This window comes from Strigops habroptila, chromosome 5 (assembly GCF_004027225.2).
Source record: "Strigops habroptila isolate Jane chromosome 5, bStrHab1.2.pri, whole genome shotgun sequence".
NCBI lineage: Eukaryota > Metazoa > Chordata > Aves > Psittaciformes > Psittacidae > Strigops > Strigops habroptila.
In genome coordinates, this window is record NC_044281.2 from 77,646,294 (window position 1) to 77,661,366 (window position 15,073).

Genomic DNA, 15,073 nt, shown 5'->3' on the forward strand with positions numbered 1-15,073 from the left:
TGATAACTGCTTTGAAAAAGGAGGCAGATCTTCCATCCACGTAACAAACCTCCTGGTGTGAATGGTATATTTTCCATAAGGCTCTTTCCCCAGGAGGCTGGTGACAAGCATGTGGTGAAAGCTCAGGAAGGGTTACTGTTGTGAAGGACTGGGTAAAGGCTCCCGTGATGCTGATGCTCCTGTGTCTTGAATGGCTGCCAAGAGCCGCCATAGTCGCTGGCTCCACTCTCTGCTGCAAGTCCCACTGTGCATGCAGAGGCGATGCTCTCCCTGCCCAGCAGCACCTCCATGGCACAAAGCACTTGGCACATCCAAGCATCCCCTACGAGCCATGTTCTCTATGACCTCCTCAGCCACTACAAGATCCAACATCCTCACGCATTCCTTTGATCCTTTAAGGAGCGAGACATGACGCTTCATTTACGCACAGCTGGGTCTAGCACAGAGGCTGTTTCTTGGCTGCAGGGTCTTTGCTGCCACAAGTGTCATTTAGGAAGGTAACAGAAGATGCCTCCTGCCTGCAAGCACCTGGGTTACGCTCAGAAAGCGGGAAGCAGAGACTGGGGGAAACTGAAACTTGGCTATAATCACAGTATCCATATCAGAAACCTTTTAAAAGGAGCAGTTACTAAGTGTGCTGTGCAAAGGGTATTTAGCAGAGCATATACCTGCTTGCAAAACCTGCTCAGCTGTAACAGACAGACACAGAGATGTCAATCTCAAATTTATGAGGATAAAGAGATAAAATGAAAAAGAAACTTCAAAGCCTCTGGGCAAAATCTTTTTTGTTCCAGTCTAAATGCTTAAGGTCCAGATTTGGGCTCCTTTACTTGCAGAGAGTATCATCTAACATCCAGAAGCAGTGCCATAGCAGAAATCAGGAAGGGCAGTTGATGAGTTTGGTGCTGCTAATGTTATCCAGAGGAGGGGCCAGATTCAGATAAGCATTTTCATAACAGAGAACTTCAGGATTGGCTTTTCATGCTCAAAAGCAAGATTCACAGATACAGGGTATGTAGGGACTCATTCTTAAAGCATGGACTTCTGTCTTCCCCCGTGAAATATAGGGAGAGGTTGTCGTATCATCCACAGAAGAGTGTTAAACCAAGGCTGAGCAGTTTGAAAACCCCGCTTATCTACTTGGGCACAAGTCAGAAGTGAGAGGTGGCTCCTCGGGAGGGCAGCCCGCTGACTCCTTGTCAGATGCGGTCTTTGCCTCAGTTAGAATTCCTCGAGCTGTTTTGGATTGGTTTCTAAAGCAAACGCGAGTTTTAAAAGGTGCAAAGACTGAAGGGCAGCGTATGCTATGCTGAGGTCACTCCAGAACTAAAATTGAATTTAGGATCTTGGCAGAGAACAAACATTTGCATTGGAAACTGGTTAATTTATGTGCTATTGCCCTGCTAGGACTAAAGTAACAAACCCCTCATTGTGTGCCTCCTGCCCCCCAACCTAATAAACTGCCTCTAAATAGCCTCCTTTCATTGCAAATCTGCTCCACCGACATTTGTGCTGAATGCTGGTTTTAAATGTTTAGCACTCTAAAATTTTCCGCATTTAGTGTATCCCCACAGGGTATGGGCTGACAGAAGCACATATACAGGCCCCCACTGTTGACTAGAATACTGCAGGTGGCAATTACAGCATTTTACACTACTTTGCAGCTACATCATTAAAATAATTTCCAGAACAGTTGTCAGAAGGTTCAGAATTACAGCTCTTCTATCCAAAAGTTACAACCCTGAACTTTCAAAGAGAACCGTTCATGATAAAAGGCGTTATTTTCTCAATGCCACCTAAAGGCTTCTTAAAGTTAGTATTAACTTTAATATATAATCATGGTTCTACCTGTATTAATATTATCTCTTTTACATGTCTTCTTTATATTAAAAAATACGGTTACAGCTTTAAATTATTCGGAAGCTCATTTTGCATGTTAGTCAACAGACTTTGAAGAAAATATTATGTAGCCACAACAATTTGCATAGATCAAAATTCAGTATGCTCTCCTTGAAACCTAATATCTTTAAGCCACAGAAGTTGTACATATATGCACACAATATGCAAAATGTCCCCCCAAATCAAAAACCATCATTTCCATTAATACAGGCTAATACAAAATCAAAACAAATCCTACCCAGAGTCCTGACAGAAAAAGATTGTCTAATGCCATATTTTAGACTTTACCTCCTACACAATATTGTATTTCCTGCTCTATAAATATTAACTTAGAAATAACTGAAGAACATTGGTTTAATATACAGAGGTATTGCTTGGGGAAATCTTGACTGCCCTTCACCAATGCTTGTATGTCTCCCAGTCTTGATAATATATATTTTGAGATAGCATTTCAGATTCACTCTTTTCCTGATAGAGGAGATGTATTTAGCAGAGTATCTGAAAACCTACAAGAAATCTGAAAGTAAAATCAGAACAACAGGCAGAGAAAATTGAGTTTCTATTTAAACAAACTGACTTCAGATAATTGAATTAGATCTTGATCTTCAGGAGTTTTGGGTAATTGAGATTTCCCAGGGTTTCTTGAGTTAAAAGGACACATTACATGTCATGTTCTTCAGATGTGCATAGGTAGTGCTAAGAGAAACAGGCTACATACTTATCTCTTGGAAACTCCCACTTTGGGTCTTCTGGCAATTCGTATTCAGAGACTCCTGCCAGCATGGGAGCATCAGCAGTAGAGGAGAGGCGAGTGGTTATCCTCACCAGAGGCGTGTTGGAATTCATGGAGGAGCTCGAGTCGGCTGACACCTGTTGTTGTAATACAAGATGCAAAAAAAGAAAGGCAGAGATGTAATTCTGACCCAAAATCTGAAAACCAGCAGTGCCTGATAACCAAGCCAGCTCAGAACAGTGGTGTTACGAAGTGGCTGAACCTACAGTCTTGTTTCTAGTGCACTATTCTCACATATTTTCCCTCCCCTCTAAGCACAGTAACAACTCCAATTGCTGCCAAGGCTGTGTCTGCCCTATAGGTCAAAAACCATGTAAGTTTTAAATATTCTCTGAAGATACGCTCTGAAGACAAATATTTTTTCCCTCTTTTTTTTTTAAATCAAATTAATGTATATTTAATCAACAGAGAGTATTTTCATTGCCACTCTCAGATGCCTATGTGGGCAGCTTACATTGTGAGCAGAGGTTACCAATAAGCTCTCTTCTTGCACTTGCTTCCACTTGTCTATGTCACCATTTCTCTTCCCCAATCAGCACACAATTTATTATTTTTGTGTGTTAATAATAAATTGAAATTTTGGATTTTTTATTAAAACCAGTATTTTTGCAAAGGCTCCTATATTTTTCATCAGAGAAGGGCAGCAAAGTTGGTGAAGAATCTGGAGCACAAATGTGATGAAGAACAGCTGAGGGAACTGGGAGCATTTAGTCCGGAGAAGAGAAGGCTCAGGGGGGACTTTATTCCTCTCTACAACTACCTGAAAGGAGGTTGTAGTGAGGTGGGTGTTGTATTTTTCCCAATTAGCAAGTGATAGGACAAGAAGAAACAGCTTCAAGTTGCACCAGGGAAGGTTTGAACTGGGTATTAGGAAAAATAACATTCATCAAAAGGGTTATCAAAAGCATTGGAACAGGCTGCCCAGGGAAGTGGTGGAGTCACCAGCGCTGGAGCTATCTAAAAGACATGCAGATGTGGTGCTTAGGGACATGGTTTAATGGTGGACTTGGCAGTGTAGGGTTTATGTTAGGACTTGATGACCTCAAAGGTCTTTTCAAACCTAAATGATTCTGTGATTCTATATTTTCTAAGCATTCTATATTGAAAGCATAAAAAAGTTATCACAATAAGTGGGGGACACTCAAGTTTTCAGTTAACTACATTCTTAATTAAAGATTCTGCAGGCAATGTGGAGAAGAGCTCCTGAGAATAATTTAATGTCCAATGCTTTGAAATGTAATTCACTTCGGAGTACCGTTTCCCATGGGTCTCAACATTTTCCTTAGAGCAAAGGCACTTAATGATAACTGCTTTGAAAAAGGAGGCAGCTCTTCCATCCATGTAACAAAACTTGTTTTGGTGTGAATCTTCCATAAGGCTCTTTCCCCAAACCTGCAAGCAGCAACCTGCTGTCTGCTGACCTCAGAGTTTCAAGTGAATACGAACACAAAACAAAAATGCTTGTGTTGACAGTCTTCCCCTCTTTTAAGTGTGAATCCTGCTTCTCTCTTCAGGCCATGAAAGTCTTGGCCAAGCCCAAATCTGGTGGCCAAAGCGGGATGCAGGTTGTTTCACAGTGCCAGTGAGGTATCACCCTCGCATCAGGCTGCAGGAGGTGCTTCTCAGCCGGCATTGTTGGGACCCTGCCCAAGCTGGAAGCCTAGAGCATCGGAATAACTACCACTGTAGACCTCCGTCTTCTTCACCTGGAGCCAACTTTGACATCAGGTTTGCTCATGTAAAATCCAGGTTTGCTTATGTAAAGTGTCACCAGGCTAAAATTTTGTTCAACAGATCTTATAACTAGATAAAAAGAAGCAATTATAAGCAAATAGATCCTAACGGCATTAAAGTGCAAATCAGTGACACACAGTGATATGAACACAAAAATCCTCTTGTCTCCATGACACCTGAGAAGTCCATTATTACTGCTTCCTTATACTAAGCCAAATTAACAATTACAGCACCTCAGCCCACAGAATTACTTAAGCTCCTCAGAATGGGGCTGAAAGGCTTTTTCAAGCCATGCTCTTATGCAACATATTTTGACAAGACACGGCTAATGCTCTCAAACAGATTTCTCATCATAACTCTTGACCACTTTTTTTTGCTTAAGAGGTCTTTTTGCAGGAAGATGTCCTCAAACCCACCTCATCAAATGGGTTTGGTTTCTTGACACCTTTTTCTAAGACCAGAGATTAAGACTGGAAAGAGGTTTCATAAGGAAAGAAGTGTTCAGGATTGCTATCAAAAAATTAGCCTTGATAACCAGTATTGCAGCTGACAGACCTTTCCTGACATCAGAAGCTCCAGCTTCTGCACACAGGATGTGGTGTCTATGGAGCAAGAGAGTATAACTGCACAAATTAGGCTACCATTTAAAAGAAAGATGGACTCATTCACCCTACCATCTTTAATGTTAATATTTATTTTGAGCAAATGTAAGTACCTGGCACATTAAGATACTAGATACAGTGACCACTTGGGATACAAACAGAAAACTACTCTTAAGGCAGACTACATAGCTCTAAATAAATCAGTAAATGAATGCTGAGCAGAGACCAAGAGAGAGATGATGCCGTGCCCAGTCTACAGAGGGGAACACATCTGCTGGAGCATTATGGCAAGCCAGCATGAGAACCAGGGCTGGAATCAGGCTTTTGCTTATAGTTCTGCTTATTTTCATTATGGTTTAAAAACGATGTTTCATGAAATGAACCAGCTCAGCACTACAAGATGTGCAAATGTCCACAAAGAATGTGGCAACTCCTCTGTCCCCCTTGAGTTCCCCTGAATTTCATTTTTCTGTTATTTCTGGATTCCACTTTTACCATCTCCCACTACAAACCTACTAATACTCTGTGACCACTTCCCCCACATTTCCAAAATCCACCCAGTATTCTCCAGCCATTCTACCAAGACCTTTATTCAAGTCTTGATTCTCCTGTATTTATTCACTTTCTTTCCTTGCCTTTCTTTGTCATTATAGCCACTGTCTTCATGGGACATCAGGCAGGCATGGAAGTGAAACTGCCGAAGTTAGATATCCCTTACGTATCAGAAATGGCCCAAAATGTTCTGAGGTCTTTTTTTTCATGAATGCAATATTTGTATTAGACACTGTTCAGTTCTCTGCCAGAGTTTCATCTTTTCCCTAGCTCTTATGCTAGAATTCAGCAATCTTAGCATGATTAAAACCTATAAATGTAAACTTGCAATAAACAGAAATACGCTGGTGATGCATTTTAAACACAGAAGTTAAATAGGAATAATGTATAGAAAAAACAGATGAAAGACTCTGCCAGTTTCCCTTTTAACACTAATGCACATGTTTACTTCACACAATAACTGCACGATTGGCCAGAGATGCTGTAGGTAACCAGAGTGCATTAACGTGGATAGGAATGATGAGAAATCCAGAGGAACTACTTACTCACTGTCTGGGAGAAGAAAAATGGACTGTACTCCCAGGGAATATTCTTCTGATTAACTGGAGCAGTACAAGGAGTTACAGGTGCTCAAGGGCTATAAAAATCTGCTCCAGAAAAGATGAAGCCAACCCAGGCTGGCCTGTGATTGGAGAAGATTTTCTGCTTCAAAATGGCCTTACAACTTTTCTGCAGTAGTCAAGAATTAACCTTTGAACTCATCCCTTAAGCATCTTCTTTCGTTGCCTTAGAGTGCACTATCAAACAATAAGGAAAACCCCACCTACTCCAAGGTCAGTAGACATGGTCAACTTTAATGTATACATTTAAGTAAGAGCATATAGAAAGCCTTTTTCTACCTTGCTACTTGCAGCACTGCTCGCCAACCTCCCACCATGCAGGTTCAAGAACCAGTGACACTCCTGGCATGAACCCCACGTTTCAGCATGTGGTGTTGCCTTCGAGTATGTGGATGCTCTTTTTGCTTTCAGTTATGCAAAGACTCAAGGTACATTGGACACAGGCCTAATAGAAGCCACAGTGAGCTTTTACCACAAGCCTGTAATCGTACATGGCCAATATACAAACTCCAGGGCCACTTTGGAGTCTACCAGATGCCAAGAAGCAGCAGCTGGATATCTAGTCAAAATGCATGAACTTCTGGGCAGTCACCCAGCTCACCACCTTTATCACTTCTCAGAGACAAAGGAACAAGGCCAAGCCAGGGCAGAGAAGCAAGGAAGGGCATCTGACATAGGTGAATTAGACTTCTTCAAGGTCTACTCGGTGTGTTGGTGACACCTGTTTTAAGTGGTAATACTACAATAAGGAGCTATTTTGAGTGCTTAATTAAAGCAAGTAAGGCAGAAGTCGGCTTGACTTAAGCAAACACTGAAAAGGACCTCAACCTCAACAGAAATGTAGATCTCCACCATAAAATATTCTTTGTGTACTTCCCTTCTGCTTTTAGGAGGCCAGAATCTATGAAAGTACCAGCCTCAGACAGGCCTTTAGCCCCAGATCTGCCCCAGATCTGCACTTGAGAAAGAAAATCCCGCTGTGTCCAAACATTATGGACCAATGCATGATTATATCCCCAATGTATTTTTCCTTTGGCCAACACACTGTATTTAATCAGCTCTAAGTTAATGCTTTACAAGCATTTCTAAGCAGTGGAGCATTTAAAACAAACAAATCTTTGCTGGAATCTTTAAATGCCATGTGGCAAAATCAGCTGCAGAGCAGTGTGTAATTGTCTGTAATTGATTATGAAGGGTGTTTTCCTCTACTGATGATTTATACCATGTCCCGAAGCCTAGATCTGTCAGTTCTGGCACTCATGCTGTGAGATTTTAGCAGCCATGCAGTGATTTCATATAATTGTCAGTCTTTTTGAAGGCTCTGCTATAAAAGTTAATTTGAAGTCATATGCATATATGTATATAAATATAATTAGTAAGTAACGCTATTAGCTGTTGGTAGAAATCAGTCCATCTAAGTGCCTAGATCTAGGAAAATAGAAGGTTAAACGCACTACACAAAACTGAGGATTCCTAGTGTTAGGTACTGACATTTAAAGCACACATCATCACCCCTTCATCAAAAGCGCTCCTTTTGAAACACTTATACTGCAACAACATAACGAATGAGTACTCCTGAGCAAGTCAGTGGTTTCCATATAGAGAAATCCAAGGATAAAGCAAGAAACTAAAGTAGGTATTAAGGTAAATTCCTTGCAACCATCCTACTGACAGTTGTGTATTAATCTTTGTAGTTCAGAGTCTATTCCTTAAAATGAATTATCTTTGTAAAACTCAATACTGTGTGAAATACCATGTTACTTCACTTGTTCCAGATCACTTTTCTTTTTTACAGGTTCCAGCTGATATCATCATTTTGAAATAGCTATTTTCTGTGTGAGCTTAAGTCTTGTTTTAAACCAATCAGTCTTTGTTCATCACAAAGGCACTCACTATATCTCTATGAAGGCTTAGACTCAATAATGACAGTAGATACAAATTGATGGGAATGTATTTAAAATACTAAGCATCAGAAATCATTCCTCCCTATTTAAGACACATATGTACACCCAAGTCAAGGGGGTCCATATTTGACAGATTAACTGTGATAGCACTAATGAAATGCTCTAGTGATGACACACACTCATACTTGACTTTGACTGGGCAAGTCACCAGAGACTGCCTTTTTGTCTTTTTGAATTATAGTTATTTGAGAAAAGAAAAATAAGTTCTACAAAGTAGATGTATATCCTACTAAAGGCTATTCTTTACCTTTTGGTTCAGTGACCCTGTCTTTTGAAGCCCATACTGCAAATCAGCTTGTGATGTTCAATCCTACAAATATTCCTTCCTCCTCCCTCGCAAGCTGGTACTTCTATGCAGAACATGGCTAATACCAACAGAGCACTGCACCTCTCTGCTTTTATGTAAAGAGGAGGAACTGCTTGCTGGATTTCCCTGTAAGCAGTTTCTATTTCGACAACCAAGTACCAGATCTAGTGAGGCTGAGGATTGTAGCGGGAGGAAACTGATAAATCCTGACTTCATCATGACCTTTTCTATAAACGTGAAAAGAACTGCATTTTGGCAGGGAAAAAAAAAATGCCTGCATGTGGGGAATGATAAAATCCTGTAGTAGCTCAGACAAAATAGTGTACGAGAATCTAGTCCTGCAAACCAAACCATATGTTACTCAGCAAGACTCTTCTCCTGCTTATACAAGATGGCATCACACTCATGCAAATTCCTCTTTGTGAACCAGGATTATTTTCATATCCAGATCCTTAGGGAGCTTGACCCAGCAGCAGAAAGCTTTGAAAACAATATCAAGAATTCCCCAATCTATGGCCTCATTTCTCTGGAATTCCAACAAATCCCATCGGCCAGCCCCAGATTTCTGCCCAGCTCACAGTTTACCTGCCGTGAGCATCTCCCCCATCCTCTCAACAACTCAGCCACTTTCTCTATTCCTCACACACACAGCACAAAGGCAAGGGAGAACCTTCTATGATCAACAGATAAACAAAGGTTCAGTGACAAAACCCCAGCAGGCTTTAAATACAGACCTCTGAAATACAAATAAACCAAAACAAAAAGTAAACCTGGCAGTACAGCAAAACAAACAGAGTTGAATAATCCAGAAACACACACCCATGAAATAAAACATCTCCTGGATTATTTTTGATATTTCTTGATTTTTGACAACAATTCTGATATCCAAAACCAGCTGTAAAAAAACACAGAAACTAAACAATAGCTGCAGCCTTAGAGACTAAGGAGATACTAACTGAAAAATTAAGGAATCTTCACTGTTGATGAGTAAGTCTTCAGGGATTGCTTGTCTTATCCTTCCTCTACAAGGTAATACAGGCAATTAGTGAAATGACCAGTGAAATCATCAAAATAGAAATACAGATTTCTTGTAATGCTTATAGCAGTTACATTTTCCTCTCTGAAGATATGAAAGCAGCAGAAAGCCCTTCAATGAGAAACTCCTGTTAACAAAAAACTACTTGGGAGAATTGAGAGTAGTGGAATTTTTGCTTAGGGGTTGAAATAGGATTCGCACTTTCAAACATATACTGCCCTTCAAAAAAATTATTCCCACTTTTAAAAGCAAAATGCTGTTTTGGCTAAGAAGATCTAGAAAAACAAAATACATCAATAAAATCCTATCTGACAGGCATGTTGTAAGACGAATATTTTTTCCTCTGTGAAACAATAGCTTTGGAGAAGGTCCATATTGCATCATTTAACGATAAATAACTAAACTGAGGGCAGTGGCTGGCACTGCTGTCACACGCAATGAAATAACACTCTCCCCCTGAGGAACCATTTCCAACTGACACAACTGAGCTCACACCAAACCCGAGGTATTTTTTTATGCCGTCAACTTATCTGAGTCATTATGATGTTTTTGTATTCAGGCAGAAATCTAACAAATGTCTTTTATCTAAGCAGCTGATATGTATCTCTCTCTGGTTAAGTATACAACATTTGAAAAGCCTTCTTTGTCCAGCAATCTACATAGATTTTTAGCCATAGAGATGGGTGAATTGAGCTGACGGCGTCTCATCACTCTTTCTGATACACTCAGAGTCAAAAGTCCCTTTTCTTCCCAGTGATTCCCCAGCAAATGAGTAACATCATAATATTACCCCCCAAAAAAAGTGGCAAAAAAGCCAGAAAAAATAAGAATTAACATTTTTGCTCGTAAAATAAACCAAATATTTTTCAGGTCAGACAATGTTCATGTCCCCCACCTCATGATTTTGTAAAGTACTACACTTTAGAGGAAGATTGGCGAAATCATTACTACTTGGTAGTATTTTTAACCATGGACATTCAGAAACCATGAAAGAAGGGTTCAGAAAAGAAAGTAATGCTGTTCAAAATCCCAAGACCAAGCTCTATCCTATCATGTGTGATGGTGCATCTAAATTTCAAACACTTACCCACACTGGAATAGTACTTTAAAGGTACTCTGACATTGACGATATTCTGGACAGGCTGTAAAAACAACCTGCAGAAATAATGCACAACCTACTCATGGTGTAGATGGACCCAAACTAGACCCAAATTAAACCCTCAGATCCAAACCCCCTGAGCAGAGCCTGGATCCAACCCCTGCAGATGGTCCCTATTTTGAATAACGAGGTGAACCACAGCCTCAGGTGCCAACATCCCTCCACCTCACAGGGGTGAGGTCTGGGGTTGGATCTGGTGGGTTCAGAGGTCTATCCTGAAGACCTACTGCAAGAAAATCAAAACATATTAAACTCCAGCTTCAAAAGAAACAAGTCTTTCAGGAGAGGATGGTATGTGGGAATGGAGGTTGTTTTGGCAAGGGATGGCCTGTGACAAAGCCAAAGTCCTGTTACTCATTCAACTGGTTTGCTGCTCGTGGTACTGCCCTCTCCAGGAACAGTCATTGCCAGCCACAAGCAATTGTAAAATATATTTCATGCAATGCTGGTTTTAAATCTGACATTTGCTTTTGTTCCTCACTCAAAAGCATCAGCATCTTTATCTAACTGTCCAAGAGTTGATACAGTATCTCCACTATTCTTATTTTATTACAGTCTTTTTCTATTTTGGGGTTGTTTCTGTATGCTTGGCTATGAAATTCCCTCCCCTCAGTCTCCAAAATTCTTCCTGAAAAATACCTCTCTGTATCTGGTACCTAGTTACTACAATAATAGTCACCTTAGAAACATTATAAATACACAATTAAATAGGATTCTGTTCCAAAGTCCATTAAGCCAGTAAAATATTTTCCGTTGACTTCAATGAGCTGTGGGATCAGGCCCCGAAATACTTTAAATACATTTTTTCCATCTAAAGCCTGATAATACAGAACATATTCCCTTTTTTTCATCTCTTCTCTAACATCCCTGCCCTGATTCCCTTGCCCTGAGACACACATTGCTGTGTTAAGATGTACTTTTTGCCCATGCCAGTCTCCTAGGTGCCAGATTAAATCCCATTCTCACTGCAACTTGGTGTAATGCTTATTTATTCCCCGTTCCAAAGCTTTTCATTCCAAAGCTAAGGATGTGCTGGCTTAGTTGTTTGGTAAAAGGTTTTTTGAACTCTTTATCTACTTTCTGTTACCTGTCTGCGCAGAGGGATTCGCTTTGTCAGCTTATGGACAGCGGGCTGGCTGCTGAAATCAGGCTTCTTGGTGGTGTTCTTCATACGACACAGGATGACTGTCAGCACCATGCAGGCAATTAAGAAGACCCCTATGCAGTAAATTGCTATTTCCAGGTAGTCTGGGGATGTCGGATATTCTTTTTCTTTTTCAGGAGCTGGATTGGAAGTTTTTAGGAGGGAACAATCATGCCACAGAGTTAGCAGATAGTAACAAACATAGTTCAACATAGTGCTTGGAACAACTTGACATGGTAAAATACCAGCAATTCTTGCAGTGATTGTGTGACATACAGAATGTTATGAATGTTTAGGCCATCTTGCAATCTGAGTAATTCTTCTTTCTACTGCTTTGACTTCTCAGTTTGCCATTGAGTATGAGCTTGTGCATGTATCTATACACATAAACACATATACATGTTTCTGCCTAGAAAGGTAGATGCATATACATTGAAATATTGGATGATCAAGCATAATTTTAGGGGAGAATCAAAAAATTAAGTGCCCAAACTAGGCTCAGGTTCATTTTGTGGCTCAAGTCAAATTTCAAAGGCACTGTAATTCTTTTAAACCACATAAAGACACGTCTAAAGGTAAGACATTAAATTAGCTAGCCTAAAATTGTCTAAATGTGCAAACAGACATCTGGACTTGAGTCTGCATTGCTCGTTTATCCAAAGTTTCCAGTGGGATCTCAAAACACAGAGGAAAGGCAGGATCAATCAGTCCCTTATCATGCTTCTAAACTCAGGTTAGGAATCTCAGGGGTGTTTCAAGGACCTGGCTGCAAGATTATGCCAGATGCCTGCCTCCCCTGAGGACCTTGGAAGAGCCCACTGTCAGATTAAGAAGCATAAGGCAAGTGAAAGCTGAATTGCTACCAATACATTAATTAATGAGTTCTCTTTTATGAGGACTGCATACTTCAAGTAACCTCATCAGTGGTTACAAGCCTATGAGATTAGATTTTGGTGGGAGCGGTTCCACATAGCTGTTGCTCTGATTGAAAGCATTTTGAAATTATCTTCAAGGCAGTTATATGTGCAAACACTGTCCTTAATCCCTTATCTGGGATTCAACCCCCCGGATAAACAGCATTCCACAGCAATCAGCGGTCACTCCGCAAGCAATGCACGTTCAAGCTGAGATTTTCTTGTGCTTCATTTTAGGCTCATAAAAATATTTCATTCCAGAAAATGAGTTAAAAAAATTACATTTCAAGCACTTGCAAAATGCAAACACTGCAGAAGCAAGCTCTACACAAGTACTGCTTTGCCTGCTTGGTGACGAGACCACACAGGCTCCATGTTCACACACGAGTGAGATGTAATGAAGTTGCCTTGTTCAGTATATTTTAATAAAGGGTAAGAAATCTGCAGCAAATGGGAACATTTCACTCCAGTAACATGAACCTCAGCCATATGCACATGCAGGTTTTGTACCTTTTACTTAGGATTAACAATTAATAAATAGTAAGCACAAGATGACCCAGCAAACCTCAGGTGGTTCATGTTCTTTTTCAAAGGAACTCCTAAGGCAGCTGCCAACAGTTATAAACGAGAAGATTTGACTAGTGTCAAAACCAACTACAGTTACATCTTCTAACAGCTGATAACAATTTTCAGGCAATAAAGCACATTGATGTTTGTTTCTTTTAAGGACAGAAACATCATCAACCCCAAAACAGCAAGACATGCTTTGCAGTAAAAGCAAATGACTACTTGTTTCCTTAGAGCATGCAATGTTTAAAGATGCACAGAGCCGATTCCCAAGATATGGAAGGCACTGCTTCTGTATGCAATCCATTGGCATTAAAATCAGAATTTGGATGATAGGTGGAACTGAATTGAAGTACACTGAATAGCTCAGGTATTTTAATGAACCAGTACATGATTGTGGCCAGATTAGTCCCAAAGCTTCAGAAGAAGCTTTGACTTTCATCCTCTTGAAAAAGTTTACAATGATTAATGTGTTGATTTTCAGTTATCTCACCGAAGTGCTAAGGAAATGCAGCTCCTTAGCATTTCTGATGATCATTTAACAGATGTAAAAATATTTCAATTAAGTGCAAAAGCCATTCCCCCAAACCTTTTATTTCATTGTTGTTGTTAGATTTTTGGAGTTTCAAATATGTGACAAAACAATTCATTGGCTTGAGACAACTCTGTTAAAATAAAAATCATTGTAAAATTCCTTTTCTGAGACAGAAGCCGTGCTTAATTCTGCAGCAATCAACAAGGGGAAAAACAAAAGAGGAAAAACCACAGAAAGAGAGCAGTGTATACCTGGCAGAACTGTCAACCATGCAGTGTGAAAGGATATCCCAATAGAATTACCCGCCAAGCATGTATACTCCCCAGCATCCTCAAAAGTTACATTCCGTATATAGAGAACCTCAATTTCTTTGTCCGTGGTGTTAACACCGGCAGCCTAAAAAAAAACAAGAGAGGGAAGCAAGAGAAAAAGCTAGACATTGAGAGAATTCTTGTGGATAGGGAGATGGAGCCACAGGGCTTTGCACTTTGTAAAGGTAGAGATGTAGAGATGCAAAGCTCATTCCCCATCCACAATCCCTCATCCAAAAGGCGTTTACCAACAGGTCCCAGCTCACCTCAGAAAGTAATCGACACCCTTCACCAGACCTAAACTCACCACCTAAACATGCATGCAATCAAATGACATGGAAAAATTCACCCACAAAGCTTTTTTTTCTTCTTCTTTTGTAATAAAAGAAAGTTGAAAGAAAGACAAAGAGAAAACAAAGTAGGACAGAATGCAGGATCCTTCACATGTAGTTACCTGTTCCAGAGGAAAGAATTTACTATAAAAATATACTCTGAAAGGATTAGAAGAAAGGCAAATTCTGCTTCAAAAGACACAACTTAGTAGCTGTCTTAAGCAGTGTATGATCCTTGCATCATCCACTGCACTTCACATAAATATCGTACATTGTGTAGTGTTGCCAAATCTTGTTTTAATCTAAGTCTGGTAATATTTGGTGGTTGCTTAGAAGTACAGTGGAAGGTATCTCAGATCTTGTTAAAAAAAAAAAAGATCAGTTACAGCTCTCAGAGATGTGGAGAAGAACTGGACTCTAAAGGTTCAAGAACCAGGAAATGGAAATCATAGAATGGTTTGGGTTGGAAGGGACCTTAAAGATCATTTAGTTCCAACCTCCTGCCATGGGCAGGGACATCTTCCACTATACCTAAATCTTAAAGACTGAAAAATATATTCTAGAAGTTGGGGTTTTTTTTAACTGGTCTCCTTCCAGACTTGCT

General features: G+C 40.1%; 1 protein-coding gene across 11 annotated transcripts in view; it reads right to left on the reverse strand.

Annotated features, from left to right (window-relative positions):
* The window catches only part of FGFR2 (fibroblast growth factor receptor 2), an 87,673-nt gene that overhangs the window by 16,129 nt on the left and 56,471 nt on the right, over nt 1-15,073 (reverse strand). For 5 of the 11 annotated variants that reach the window (XM_030487368.1, XM_030487369.1, XM_030487364.1 and 2 more), the window contains 2 exons: nt 11,748-11,950; nt 2,618-2,769 (listed from right to left, as the gene is read on the reverse strand). In XM_030487368.1, coding sequence (XP_030343228.1) covers nt 2,618-2,769; nt 11,748-11,950 — 355 coding nt within the window. Of the gene's footprint in view, nt 1-2,617; nt 2,770-11,747; nt 11,951-14,077; nt 14,223-15,073 lie in introns of all 11 variants that reach the window. The other 6 variants (XM_030487365.1, XM_030487373.1, XM_030487371.1 and 3 more) reach the window with 3 other exon arrangements.